General features: G+C 46.5%; 1 protein-coding gene and 1 pseudogene across 1 annotated transcript; both read right to left on the bottom strand.

The window, feature by feature from the left end:
• Nucleotides 1-7,052: 7,052 nt before the first annotated feature.
• LOC136506141 (S-norcoclaurine synthase 1-like) lies at nt 7,053-10,484 on the bottom strand. Its single transcript, XM_066501256.1, has 4 exons — nt 10,183-10,484; nt 9,627-9,874; nt 9,125-9,446; nt 7,053-7,617 (listed from the first exon to the last, which is right to left on the bottom strand). Exons 1-4 carry the CDS (start codon nt 10,444-10,446, stop codon nt 7,378-7,380), a joined length of 1,074 nt encoding a protein of 357 aa, XP_066357353.1. The 5' UTR covers nt 10,447-10,484; the 3' UTR covers nt 7,053-7,377.
• A 585-nt stretch (nt 10,485-11,069) lies between these two features.
• On the bottom strand, nt 11,070-14,028 carry LOC136504077 (B-type cell cycle switch protein ccs52A-like; annotated as a pseudogene).
• Nucleotides 14,029-15,056: the final 1,028 nt, after the last annotated feature.

Below are 15,056 nucleotides of genomic sequence, written 5' to 3'. Positions count from 1 at the left end.
GCGGGAGGCGCTGTTGTGCGTGCAGGACCACGTGTGCGACTGCCTGGGCATCCCCTACGTGGTCATGGTGCTCGGCAGCGACAGCTCCATGCTGCCGATGCCCAAGCCGCCGTCGTTCACGCTGCAGTGCACGTTGTCGGACAGGGGAGGGTAAGCATGTGACAGAAAAAGAAAGATAGGGGGGTTTCTACAAATGTAAACATAAAACGAAGAGGTATGGGTCTATGACGAATCAATTAAAAAATTTAAGGACACAAAAATGCAGTTTCGAAGTTCAAGGGTCGAAGTGACACCACATGACAAGTTCAAGAGCCTCTCACGCATTTAACTCTTATTACTATTAGTTATAGATATAGATATAGATTATATGTTTTTGTCAGACACCGATATGAATAAGCATATCTTTGATACTAAATAAAATGAATAGTTGTACGGATTCACATTTTGATATCCATGTAACTTTATGTCATATAAATATCTCTCCGATGAAATTACAAAATATAGCAAGTATATACTAAATTTTTATCATACTTACTTAGATGTGTTTTTAATAATCATGAAAAATTTTATTTATTTGGTAATCATCCGCTTCCTCTGATTGCCTAACCATATGTGTTCGATCCTACACAAACGTTCCGATGGACGTGGCTTAAAACCCGCTGCATCGATCTATCACCAGCTGCGCCGCCGCCAACGACGTGATCGATGGCCTCTGACCTCCCCGTTGATCTCCTGGAGGAGATCTTCCTCCGCCTCGACGACACGGCCGACCTCGCCCGCGCCTCCGCTGCCTGCGCTTCCTTCCGCCGCGTCGTCAACAACAGCCGTTTCCTCCGCCGCTTCAGGTACGTCCTTCCACCTCCGGCCCGTTCCCGTCCTTGGGTTGCTGCTCGACAACAATCGCCACTGCGAAACAGGAATATTCTACCCAGCCCAGCCGCCGCGGCGCTCCGCTCTGGCTGCCGGCGTCTTGGCGAAAGCCGCCGACTTCACCTTCTCTTTCCTCCCTGACCCCAAACGCTGGCGCGTCTGCGATGCTCGCGACGGCCGTGTCCTCCTCACCCGGGGCCCTCATCGTCCCTACATGTTGGAGCTCGAGGACATCGACCTTGCGGTCTGCGACCCCTGGCACCGGCGGCACGTCCAGATCCCGACCATCCCCGGCGACCTGCTACTATCTGCTAAGCAGGATGGCAATAACGAGGCAATGACATTCGGTGATCCCTTCCTCGTGCCGGCCGTCGACGATGATGATGAGTCGTCGTTGCTCCGGTTCCAGGTGATGTGCAGTGGTCTGTCCAAAACGGAGGTGGTGGCCTTCGTCTTCTCTTCAGCCAGCGGGCAATGGCGACGCGGCGCGTCTTTTCGCAATGGAAGCCACGAATGGACGAATTTACCTTGGTTGTGGTGTCGCCAGTACGTGCACGGCCACGGCTGCGGCGTCTTCTGGGCGCATACAGCTGCAAACCTCATGCTTGTGTTTGACACGCGTGAGATGAAATTCTCCATCACTGACCTCCCACGCAAATGCATTGGGAAGTTTAGGATGGCTGTGGAGGCAGGGGATGGAAGGCTTGTTGTGTTAGTTCTCAGCAATCGATGCACGAGCAAGACGATGCATCTGCCGGTGTTTTTATGTTTGTCGAGTGTTTTATGATCCGCGCTGCCTCTCACCCTCGCGGCGCCCGGATCCATGGCGTGGCGTGGCGCGGCCTCTCTCCCTCACCGGTGCTCACATCCACGGTGGCAGCGGGCGGAGGCGGTGGCCGGCGAGCACGGGTCCTCGCGGCAGCTGTCTCCCGCGACGTGGATCCAGGGCAGGCCGGCCCCCACCAGCGTCGGCGTTGCGGATCCATGGCGGGGCGACCCCCACCCGCGGAGGCGGCAGCCAGCGCCGGTGCGAGCGGGGTGGCCGGATCCACCTCCCTCCCTCGTTCGCTCAGCACAGCAGCGTGGATCCAGGGCAGAGAAGGTGGCCGCGGATCCAGGGCAGGGAAGGCGGCCACGCCGCTCAGCACGGCGGCGCGGGCCTAGACTCCCTCCCTCGTTCGGTGGCGGCGCGGATCTGGCTCGGTGGCTTCGACAACGGCAGACACGGCGGGATCCAGCACGGGAGCGGCAGATCCAGCATGGAAGGCTGGTGCTTTTTTTATTATTTTTTTCAAAAAATGTTTGCCGAGTGTTTTTGGGGCACTCGGCAAAATAGCGTTTGCCGTCAAACCATTTGCCGAGTGTCGTTTGCCGAGTGTTTTGGGGGCTGGCACTCGGCAAAGCTCCTGTATCCGGTATAGTAAGGCATGGCGAGACATCCAAGAACCACAAGAGTGGCGGCACGAAAGTTCAATCCCAATGCCCGGCTTCCATCTGAGCCTTGCTGACATTGCTAGTTCAGAGGCTGTGTGTGCTGGAATCCGATACTCTGCAAAAATTTCTCTAGGCAAGCTTGCCTCCACCGTTTTCTCCACCAAGTGTATGAAATTGTAAGAACCTTTCTTTTCCCTTTTTCCTTGCCCGTCGACAACTGAAATATGTGATTATATTCATCGATCGAGCTGCATTATTATATATATTATTAGTTTGGGGACATCTCTCTATATATTATGATGCTTCAGTTAACAGTATTAATTCTTGGTCAGGCTCTTTAGTGTTGACATCTACTTGTATTAGTATGATAATCAGGCTCTTGTCTTTAGTGTCTCTATTCTTGGTCATCCCTCTTCCCTATATATTGTACGTACTTTTAGTTGCTCTAATAGTATATTATTAAAATTGTTGAATGTTTCTAAAGATAGAATAAAGGAATATTTCCTGAGTGAAAAATGGATTTCTTCAATTTCAACCTTTTTGGTTAGATTAACCCAGAACAACATGATGTTTTGTTAGCTCTATGGAGACAACACAACATCTTTTCTTTAATGCCACTTTGCAAGATTTATTTAGAATACCGTTTATATCACCTTTGGGATTCAGCCCCCTTCTAGCTTTGGGAACATGTTTGATTCTTGGTTGAATGCCAGTTGGCCGAAACATAAATCAAATATTTGTAGGAGCTGCTGCTTTTACGCTGGACTATGTGGTTGCATTGAATAGATACGATATGGTATTAAAAAAATTCTAAATCTAATACATTTTGGCAGGTTATCTTTACAGCAACATACTGTATTAGATTTGACAATGGTCCCTACTGCATAAAGAAGAGGCGAGATCAAACCTCAAGAATGGATGCAGATTGTTGGAGACGGTAATCATAGAGGTTTTTGCGAAGTTCGGTTAGAAATTTAGGAATAGAATTGAAGTGTAGCTTCTTTCTTCTCCTTTCTTTATTTGCAGTTTGATCTCTTGTGAGTTATGTGCTTGGTTTTGTATTGAACAGTTTGTGTACTCTTTTCTTAGAAAGTAGTAGCTGGAACTTTGTTCCATTATTAAAAAAATCACTCACGAAGCTATGGTTAGTCCGCAGTCCGCACTACACTTACAGGGAGAAGTATTTTTTTTAAAAGCAAAGCAAGCTTTATTACTCGTCTAACCCAGCTGAATCGCTAGTCACCAACTCCTCAACGTCTTGAGGAACACCATCCCAAGTTGTGAGGCAGGGGAGCAGGCTTTTTGCTGTTGGTCAAGCGGAGAGAACGGATGCATGTCTCGATATCTACTAGAAGCTGGGCCGCTCGAGCAGGCCGTGGCGTTACCCTGTAGCTATGTTTAGGTTGGGCTTTAATTGGTTTGGTTTGGGCCTTTAAATATATACTACTATCGGACAATTTGGATCAAAATGTCTGAAACAATGCGTTCGCTAAGAGGAAAGATCACCTCGGCTATCCACATTGAAGAATTTGCGTCCCTTTGATACGAATTCATGACGTCCATCTGCAGCAGGGCGTTCGGGACTCCATCACCTGGCGATGGACCCCGGATGGGGTTTACTTTACCCGTTCAGCATACCGAATCCAATTCCAAGGTTCATTCCGATTTTTCCATGCTAACATAATCTGGAAAGCACAGGTAGAGAATAAATGCAAGATCTTTGCCTAGATTCTAGTGCAGGACAAAATTCTCATGGTACAAAACCTACAAAAGGGAGGGTGGCCACATCAAGATCACTGCGTGCTTTGCAACGGGCCCTTAGAAACCGTCCTACACCTTTGTTTGTGCTGCCCATTTGCAAAGGAGGTATGGGACCAAATCCTCTCTTGGGAGAACTTCGATGTGCTACAGTCATAGCCTCAGGGGGACCCCGTCGAGATTAGAGCATGGTGGGAAGAAGCAACAAAAAAAAGTGTCAACCACCGAGCGCAGACGGCTCAATGGGGTAGTGATCTACACATTTTGGAATATTTGGAAAAAGAGAAACAGGAGATTTTTTAACAATACCGCAGAGACGGTGCCACTGGTGGCCGCAAGAATAAAGGAGGAAATAGAGCAAAGGAAGAGGGCTTTCGCTTACACTTAGCAATCTCCCTTCTCTAACCGCAAGGAATGTGTTTTCATACGCACATGGGATCCTTAATACTCTTTTCGGAGTGTCTTCCTCCTAGTACATAAATCCTCTTTCCCTATCTTAATTGAAAGGCAGAGCTTCTGCCATTGTGTTCAAAAAAAAAAAAGTGTAGGATAGTTCAAGCTGGACTACCCGTGGTCCCGCTTCTACACCGGAGTAGCTGATGCGCCTGATCATACGGGACCTCTCTCAACTATCACGGTCATTCAATTTTTTCTCCAAAACTACAACTAGTTTTTTTTACCACCTTCAACTTTTAAAACCATTTTTTTCATATTGGATGGTTTTGATTGTGGTTTTGCTGATAATTATTGGACTAAGTTAAAAGTTTAGAGAAATAAATCGAAATAGAAATATTTGAAAAAAGAAACATAAAAAATTCATAAAAATAAATTGTCAAAATTTTATGTACATATTTTTACATAGAAAAAATAATGCAATTAAAATCCTAAAATCTGATTTAATCTTAGGAAATTCATAGAAAATTTGTTTTGCCTCCGAAAATTATGAAACTAATTTTTTTTCTTCTAAAATCATGCTTTATGTTGTCATGCATAGCTTGAAATTGTTTGAATGTTTCTAGACTTATTTTGATGATTATTTGTCAGTAGAAACTGTCGATGTTGATCATCCGGTGGACCAATGGTGGATCACGCGCGCTCTTCACTCCCCGTGGATCGTAGAGCATGGGGCAGGGCGCAGAGTCGGCGAAGGGCTGGGCTGGGCTGGGCTGTACTGTGTACATACTGACAACAGAGCGGCAAGCAGCAGTGGTGTAACTTGTATGGGTGGCGTGGCGAGCAGAGGTGCTGCGGCTTTACGTTGATGGCAATTATATATGGGAGAGTGTGGGCATCTCCGCACCTGATCGATGTCAGATTATTAACACGGGACGGAGAAGCAGAGTCAGCGAGGCTCTGATCGACCATTAGCATATATGTGGCCCCGTCGTCGTTCCGTCGGCAGCTTGGCATCTTCTTCTTCTTTTCGATAGGGTTCTGGTGCTGCACTGCAGTCCGCGAGGATCGATTTGCCTGAATCTGAATGGCGACCCAACTGGCGACGCCATGGGCAACAAGAGAGCGGCAAGCTAGCAGCGGCGGTGTAAGGATGGATGGCGAGCAGAAAAATGGGGCGCAATGCTTATATCTAAGTAGAAGGTTAATATATAGCTCGGTTAACGATTTACCTTGTATCCAACTAATTACTAGCTCATTACTCCCTTGGTTCTAAATTGTACTGTAAGTCGTTAGCCGAGTGCCCGTCAGCCTGTGTCATGCCTGCGGCGGCCTCCTAGTCACGTGCTCGGCTGACCGCGACCCTGGCAATAATCTCGGTGACGGCCGGTGACGCCGTGACGGACAAGTACAGGAGGCTGCGGGTTACCCAAGTGCCAGGCCTGCGACTGTACCTGCAGATTGCTGAATGAAGGTGCTGCAGTATTGTAGTCTGACGACCAACACGAAGAAGGCAAGTAGCCGACAGTGGTATAGGTATTATTTTCTTGTTCGATTTTAGTCAATTAATCTTCCTACTAATCATTGAATAATAGAACCAATTAATCTTCCTTATTAGTGAATACCAGAATAGTCCTATATTTTTCTTCTAATTTAATTAGGTGTTGGAATTTATAAGATTACCAAAGAAATATCTGTCATGGGACAGAGAAAAGAAAACAAAGGAAACTAGAAGACCAACTTATATTCTGTTTTTGATAAAAACACTCAAAAGAGTGTTTCACATGTCAAAGATCAAAACGGTCGTCTTCTTCTTTCAGACGTCCACTGCGTGCCGGAGCTTGAAAATAGCACGGCAAAGGCAGCAAAGAAAAGTGCCACCTGCAAACACCCTCGCCAAACATGGTTTTGAAGACCGCAAAATCCACCCGCTTGCAGTACAACAGACCAAAACATGAGGTCAAGATCGCCGCATCGAAAGCCAACCAACTGTTTTTTTTCTGATGAGCACACCAACTGCCAAGATCTGAAGAAGATCAATAGATCTGACAGAACAGACTCTCACTGGTCCTTCGCTGATGCCAAATCAAATGTCGTCGAGGTAGAGAGAGACCGGAGAGACCTTATTCCAAAGTACCAACGTTGCCGCTACCTCGGCGATGACACCAGAACCAAACCCTAGATCAACAAACCTAACCTAATCTAAAGCTACGAAGGTAAAAGAGATCGGATCCCTGCTCCTCTGTCCACTGGAGAGATCGCCGATAAGGAGAGAGAGGAGGGGGACCAAGCAGTTTCTGAGAGAGGGCGATTGCGGCGCTGTTTTTCTTTTTTTTTTATTCAACGTGACCAACTTATAGTCTTCATGATAAACAAATGCAGAAATATCTTTTCATGAGAAACAAATGGATGTTGACGGAGTTCTATTCTTCCGTTTTATGTAATGATGATATTTTTTTCATTTAATTCTTCTTTTTTGTCCTGATATTGTTTGTCGAGTATCGACCATTATTAACAATATTAAATTAAGACTATGGGTTGTGGCATTAGACTTATTTCTCTTTTTGAAAGGTAAAATTACACATACATACATACACACACACGTGGAAACACTACACAAATTTATACTATACATAGACGTAAGGGCTCATTGCGATGAATTCGCTGTAGAGCCCTCGGAAACACGTAGGACCAACGCTGCGAACATGCTCGACCTTCAACTGTCTAAGACTTTTCTATATTATTACTTCAAAGTTCAAGCATAACTTCAAAACAAAAGTGCAAACATATCAACTGATTCTTTGGCTGTTTACTACGCTGGAGCTTCATGTTTTATTGAATGGGGGGAAAAGGAGGCTGACGATGTGGTGGCATTATGTGTCTGTTTTCTCCATAATATAGGTCTTAAAACGTTAGTTCGTGCTAGAAAAGCTTCACATAATCCAAGGCTCGCTTTCCATCAAGTTTGTTTGACATGTAATGCGCAAAATAATCCTCCACTTTCACTGTCTTGTACAACACCTTTTCTGTTGTAGAGCCCATAACCGGTGAAACCACCCCATCGAACTTTGGATTGTGGAATGCAGATACCGATAATCGTTCATTACAAGCATTAATGATGACCCTATGCTCAATACTCTTGAACTTTCCGTTCGTCATAATCTGCAAGTGATAATAAACTCGGAATGAGGAAATATGAGATGCACAAGAATTTATCATGTATTACATAGCTTAGGTTGTGTTTGGTTCTAGGATAAGAGGGATGGAATGGATCCACTCCATTTTTTAGGATAGGATGGTTCCATCTCGGTGTTTGGTTGGGAGGGTGGGGATGTCCTTGTTGCTCCGCGTTTGGTTGGAGGGATGGAGAGGAAGGGGACAACATCATGTTTGTGCGCCGTTAGACAACTGTTTGGTGGGGCCCACCCATCATCCTCTCATTGCTTCTTCTTCTTCCTTCAGCACGTCTTTGATCCGCACGCGCCATGCGGCTTCCCTCGCCAGGACACCTGCGGCGCTGTCGGGGCTGCCCGCGCCGTCGCTGGGGCCGAGCTCACCCATGGCCAGGGCCACCAGGGCCGAGCTCGCCCGCCCCTGCCTCGTCCGGCCCCACCCCGAGCGCCCCGACCGACTCCACCCCGAGAGGGCGCTGCTGGAGCTCCGCCCGGATCTGCCGCAACATGGAGGTGTGGAGCTTCGCCTCGAGCGAGCGCTTATGGAGCTCCGACCGAATCTGCCGCCTCCACATGGGGGTGCTGCTGGAGCTCCGCCCTATTCCGCGCCACCTCTGCCCCGACCGACCCGACCTGACGCCGATCCAACCGACCCCGCCCCGAGCGCCGCACTGACCAACCCCACCCCGACCGCGCACGAAGAAGAAGAGGCCGGAGCCGCGATAGCAAACGGAGACAGACGACGTCCGCAAGGGACGAGTTGGTAACTGGATTTTTGTGGCATAGAGCGAGCCCCGAATCTAGAGGAATATTCCTCTCTGGGGACGATCCCATCCCTGGACCTTGTTTAGATCACCTCCAAATTCCAAGTTTTTTCACTCTCTCTCCATCACATCAATTTTTAGCCGCTTGGATGGAGCATTAAATGTAGGTAAAAAAATAACTAATTGCACAGTTTAGTTGGAAATCACGAGATGAATCTTTTGAGCTTAGTTGGTCCACGATTGAACAATATTTACCAAATAAGACGAAAGTGCTACTATTCATCGGGTTGAAATTTTTTGCAATCTAAACATGGCCCTGATGTCTCCCAACCAAACACCGGGACAAAGTGGGATATCCCACTTCGTCCAGTCCCGCCTCTAAACCAAACACTACCTTCACAGGTACATCAGCTTAGATTCTTGGGTGTGTATTGGATGATAACCAAACATCGCCAAACTTCCTAACTACACTCTAACTAAAATGTTGGCTAACAATTTGTCCGTGACACTATAGATGATATTTAATTTAGCAAAGAAGTGAGTCAATTACCGGTGGACCAAGAATGTGGCAAACTTATATGTTAATGCTAAATCAGGCCAACACACTGGCAAGGGCTAGATCGTCGAGGCAGCACACGTCTTGGATACAGCGAAGGTAGCTAGGTCAAAATGGCGATGCCGACCAGCAGAAAACTGTACATGAGTAAGTTGGTTCTCCCGGGATATTCGTACCTCAAGGAGATCGCCAACATTCACCAGTAATGCTTCAGGGTGTGGTTTCACCGGGATCCATGCATCGTGCCTTCTTATTTGGAGGCCTTGGACTGAATTAACTTGTGAAAGGATGGTAAAAAAAGATCCATCTGAATGTGGCGAGAATCCCAAAACCTTTTCGGGCATCGACGTGCACGGAGGGTAGTAATTCATCCTTAGAACTTGCACGGCATATTTGTCACTCATCAGTTCAGGATCGATATTTAGAATTCTTCCTATGGCTGTTGCAATGGAATGAGCAACTTTCTTCAATTCAAAAGAGTAATCATCAACGGATTTCCTGACATCGACAAAGGAATAAGATATGTTGTATAAGTCACTATGTAGAGAATTGATTTCAGCATGTAGTATTTCACAAAGTAATGCCAAAGCCCCTTGGACTTTTCTATGACCTCATCATAAAATTAATAAACGTCTATATCGCTATATATGTGTGCCCATATATGTCTTACGTACTAACCTGAAAGTAAGAGGTTGAGTAGGCCAATGTTTCATGTCACGAGCTGCAGGAGGCTGAGTAATGATGCCAAGCATGTCTGACCAGTCAAGCTTCTGATCATTGGAAACAACATATGCTTGACCATATCCTTGAAGGTCTCCTGGGGTTTGTGCGTAACAATTCTTCACATGTAGCGGAAGCTGAAAGAACTCCTGAATATCGCGCTTTATGTTTGCCATAACCTCTTCTGGAACTCCATGACTCAAAACCTGTGAATTAATTAATATTTGCAAATAGTTCAACATTCATGATTCAATAGGATTGGAATTCCCTTGGGAGAAAATGGTGGAATGGTATTGCAGTGAACTGCTATTCACCATTATATTTTCGATGACGAGTCTACACCGTACCTACTCATTCTCCCCATTCCAAACTGTAAGTCGTTTTGGATTTCTAGATACATACCTTTTATTTGTTATGCATCTAGGTATCCACTACGTCTAAATATATAATAAAAGTTATGTATCAAGATTCTAGAAAACCTAAAACAACGTATAATTTGGAAAGGAGATAGTACCTGAAAGAAACCCCACTCCTCGCAAGCAGATCTGAGCTTGGCTGCCTCCTCTTCCCAGGACTGTGGGTTGAGGAGTCTTCCAAGGTCTACCACCGGAAGCTCACCGGAGTGCTCGTAAAGGACTGCGTCCTTGTCGATGTCCGGCCTGATGTACCGCTCCAGTGCCTCAGCCGTTAGGTCGCCGGCGTCGCAAGCCGCGAGATCCTGCACGTTCCTGACGGGGATCGTAGTACCCACCTGTGCTAGTCTGCTCTCACTGGCCATCACTAAACTCTATCGCCACTCAAAGCTTATTGCTTGTTTTGTTCTGGCTGTCAGGGTTAGCAGTTAGCACGCCACTACTAAGACAGCAAGATTTATAAGGTTGTACTGTGTATATATTATATATAGTTAGTAAGTACTCTACAAGTATTCCTCCTCCATTGTAAGTATCAGTAGCCAATCAGATGCATTCTTATCCCTTCTGGCGGCTAAGAGATGGATTATTCAGGGGCGGTACTGCCTAGTGGTGCACTAACCCATATACACTTGATTGATTAGTATTAGAACTCTATTATTCTGGGGCGGTACTGCCTGAGGTTCAGGGTTCGTACTTTGTTTGAAAACAGATTCTTGGGTGTGTTGACCAAACATCGCCCATCTTCCTAACTACACTCTAACTAAAATGTTGGCTAACAATTTATCCGTGATACTATAGATGATATTTAATTTAGCAAAGAAATGAGTCAATAACCGGCCGGTCAACCAAAAGAATATGGCAAACTATATGTTAATGCTAAATCAAGCCAACACACTAGAAACTTAGAAAGGGCTAGATCGTCGAGGCAGCACATGTCTTGGGTACGCGGTGAAGGTAGGTCTAAATGGCGATGCCGACCAGCAGATAACTATACATGAGTAAGTTTGTGTAACACCTCGGATGTTACGAGGTTGCTTAGTACCTAGGTTAAGGATTTGGAGAATCTAGCAAAATAAGTTTTCGAGTTTTAAGATTTTAAAACACACATGAAATGAAAATCCTAACAAAAAGAATAAAATAAGTAGTTTTAATGGTTTGGTACGGAAAACAATTTCTATAAACAAAAATAAAATATGGCTTGTGTATGGCGCTTATGTAAAGATGATGAGCAAATAGTGAAGATGAGAATGCAACTTTAATTTTGGAAAGTGAATATTGTTAACTAGTGTTTTTGGGAGCTCAAAAATCGAATCCAAAATTTAAAGATGATGATTGCAATTTTTGTAATGATGAGAAGAGAGATAAACAAGGATTGCAGGTATTAACACATTGAAAACTACCTAGGTGCCAGTGTCCACACAGCTCAATGATTGCAATTTTTGTAATGATGAGAAGAGAGATAAACAAGGATTGCAGGTATTAACACATTGAAAACTACCTAGGTGCCAGTGTCCACACAGCTCAATGATTGCAATTTTTGTAATGACGAGAAGAGAGATAAACAAGGATTGCAGGTATTGACACATTGAAAACACTACCTGGCTTCCAGTGTCCACACAGCTCAAGTGTGTATTTGTGGTCGTATTCCAAAATCGTATGCATCTATCTGCGGTTCCTCCACCAGATGCAAGCAGGCCATGGAGATGAGGTGACCAGGCAATAGCTTTGACAGCTGTGTGCTCCGTATACTTCAGTACTGGTTGTACTGAATGTTGATTCCAAACAAAAAGCTGGACAAAGGGGAAATATTAGTATGGGAAAACAACAATGTGGAATCCTAAGAACAATGCATTCCAAACTAACAGGAACATATGGACAGGCATCTTACTCTGTTATCATTGCCACCTGATGCAAGCTGACGATTGTCGTAAGACCACTTGAGTCCACAAACCTGGAAGATATGTGAGATTAGGAATCCATGCGTTACCAAAATAGAAAACTGAAGCTTCACTAGGATAATGAATATACTTGCCAGATCATCAGAAATTTGATGCACTAATACATATAAAAAAGTCATATTATAAGGAGACATGAATAGATTACCTCAGATTTATGCCCGGTAAGCTTGCTAGCATAATCTTCTTGAGCACGGATATCATGGTGGAGGATGCTCTTGTCACGGCTTCCAGAAGAAAGCAATGAAGAACTCCATGCAAGAGCACCTACACGCATGCGATTGCTTTCCATTGTTCTTATTCTTTTACAACGAGTTGCATCCTAGATCTACATAAGATAAAATGTAACATGATAATCAGATTTGCAGATACTCATAAAGTAACAATGTTACATACCAATGCAGATGGCAAACAGAATGGTCATTTGACTGTTTCTACGAATTTATAAATCGATTCCCTACAGGAATAAGGGTGGTTCTAAATCAAGAGCAAAACCGGATAAAATTGATTCGAGTTTGAGGTTTGAGCATATAGAAGAATGGCATTTACAATTGTTAAGGTTTTCCATAAAGTATAAAACTATTAAGGTTTTACATAGAAGGTTTTTGTGTCAATCGAGTACAATCAATAGGGTAGACTACCATAATAAACCAATCAATATACTAAGTGCTAAAAGGCACATTGTCTACACCTAAGCTGGTTTTGCAAAATTGTCAAATTTATTCCATGTTCTGTATACAGCTGTAATTCTTGATGATACATTGCACTAAAAGGGATTTAGATATCATCCAACACTTGACAGCATATCAAATAACAATATTCAAGGTAAGAACTGGACATAACCTGAACTTTTCCTTGATTTGTGCCTACAGCTAGGTGAGTGCCACGCTGCGCCCACCCCACAGAACAAACATTGTCATCCACCCCCAAATCACAAAGCTTGGTGACCTATACAATGATAAATAAATTTGTTAACAATCCATCTTCAATGCTCAGTGACGATATACCTTAAGGATGACCACGGTTGCTTACCTTGCTGCTGCATGCATTCCACAAGTAAACGCAATTGCCCAACCCAACAGCGAGGACATTATGTGAAGACCAATCGATGAGGTTGAGGTAGAAGTCGTCCTGCAAAGCGGGCACATCTAGCACATACAAGCAACATCAAGAAAATTTAATAGCGCAAAGACACAAAATTGTTGGCACGAAGTCAACAAATTTCGCATTATGTTCATGAAAAACGTCTCTTTCAGCATTTCAGAATGCAATTGGCTAGATGTCAAATCTTTCACGCCCCCAAGAAGCAGCGAGGCTAGCTCAAGAAACAGAACCCAAGAAACCTAAATCAAGAAACAGAGAAGGCCCAATCAAGAAAGCACCAAATCCAATTCCCCTTCTCACCTTGTAGGGTGACCTTGGGACCTTCCTTGGTCCTGCGCCCCTCGTGGTGAAAATGCCGGGGAACAGCGCGTCCTCCTCCTCCTCTCCCGAAAAAAGAGCCCTCTTGGCGCTCCGGTGCACCTCCATCTTGAATCTGAAGATGTTTCCGGTGGTGGGGGTACCCACAGGCGAGGGCCCTAGGGAGGAGGAGGATGAGCACGCGGTGGCCGAGGACGCAACCTGGTCGGGCGTGTTGGGACCGAAGAGCGCGGCACGGAGGAGCGTGCAGTAGGGCGACGCGGCGGGCGCAGATCCGGACGAGGCCCCGGGGTCGCCTTCGTGGGAGAATGCGGCGGAGGGCGAGGTCAAAGAGCGCGAGGTTTGATCCGGTGTGGCTGGGGATGAAGCGGCCGCTATAGGCGGTGCAGGAGGCTGGCGTCAGGGTGGACGCCGGCGCGGACGCGTGTGCCGGCGTGGCGTAGTGGCGGGAGGACGGCGCCGAGGCGACGCACGAGTTGGGCATCACACCGGCGTCGGCGGCTTCGAGGACGGCCCTGCCGCCGAGTTCTCCATCAGCGACGGCGGTGTCGGTGTGAGGTGGTGATCCATGGGCGGGGGTCGTGGAGAATGGGAATTGGGGATCAGGGTCGAGGGGATACAGTGCGAGTGCGACGAGGTCGAGGGCACGCGAGCTCAACGTGGGGCCCATTTTCTTTAGCGACAGATAGATTGACAGTACACTTGGCTTTAGCGACAGACGGTTCAACGCTAAATATAAATACCTATAGCGACAGACACTAAATCGCTAAATGAGGATTTAGCATTAGATGGTCTCTGAGTTATCTTTAGCGTTAGATCATCCATCGCCAAATATAATTTTTAGCGTCAAATGTCTGACGGTGAAGCGGTGTTGTGGTGTAGTGTCCCCGCTACAGCCGCGTGCGCGTGCCATCTTGACCGCTAAGCCGCGCGCGGGGTCGAGCCGAGGCTATGGGCATCGTTGCCATGCTCACATGGTAGTCGCCCCGCCCTACGATTCACCTACCGCGGGCCTATGTCGCTGCCCGCCGCGTCTGGGTCAACTGACCCCGGCTGCAAGGTGACGGTGATGCCGCCCTGCTTCACCCTGTCCCGCTAGCCGACGCTGATGAGCCCGCTCAGGCCCAGCTACTGCATTCTAGCGTTCTGCGTGTAGGTGGCTCTACCCGAGCACTAACCGATGCACCTCCTGCCCCTCGCTCATGCGGCCATATCCTCGCACGATCATGCCTCGTCGAGTCTTGGCCAGGCCACCTCAACCGTAGCCGATCTGAGCCACCGTCCGTCGCGCCTCTTCCCAAGCTTAAATGTGCGGACCATGGCATCCCACCTAAATTTAGTGCCTCTGTAGCAAGGATTGGAAGCCAGCTTGCAAACCGACCTGCACCAAGGCGCAAACGAGCCTTGAAGGTGGCCAATTTAGCGTTTTGATCGCCGCCGGACATGTACGCCGCCGCAACCTAGGATTTAGGGGATAGCCACGACCCGAAGGTAAAAACCTCAATTGGTTGTGCCTATGGGTTCGCTTTGATTCCCTCCAGCTGGTGCTTGTGTCTGGTTGGTCTGAGTCCCTGTCGTGGGTGTGGTGACACGCCGGT

Source organism: Miscanthus floridulus, chromosome 14, assembly GCF_019320115.1.
Source record: "Miscanthus floridulus cultivar M001 chromosome 14, ASM1932011v1, whole genome shotgun sequence".
NCBI classification, from domain to species: Eukaryota; Viridiplantae; Streptophyta; class Magnoliopsida; order Poales; family Poaceae; genus Miscanthus; species Miscanthus floridulus.
This window is presented reverse-complemented; position numbering and strand designations above follow the sequence as displayed.

What these genes read in the sequence shown, in the direction of transcription:
- LOC136506141 (XM_066501256.1), bottom strand. Translation starts at nt 10,446, where the DNA reads ATGGCCAGTGAGAGCAGACTAGCACAGGTGGGTACTACGATCCCCGTC. An exon ending in AGGAGTGGGGTTTCTTTCAG is followed by an intron (nt 9,875 to 10,182) that starts GTACTATCTCCT and finishes ATTAATTCACAG; the next exon opens with GTTTTGAGTCATGGAGTTCC. An exon ending in ATGTTGGCGATCTCCTTGAG is followed by an intron (nt 7,618 to 9,124) that starts GTACGAATATCC and finishes TATCACTTGCAG; the next exon opens with ATTATGACGAACGGAAAGTT.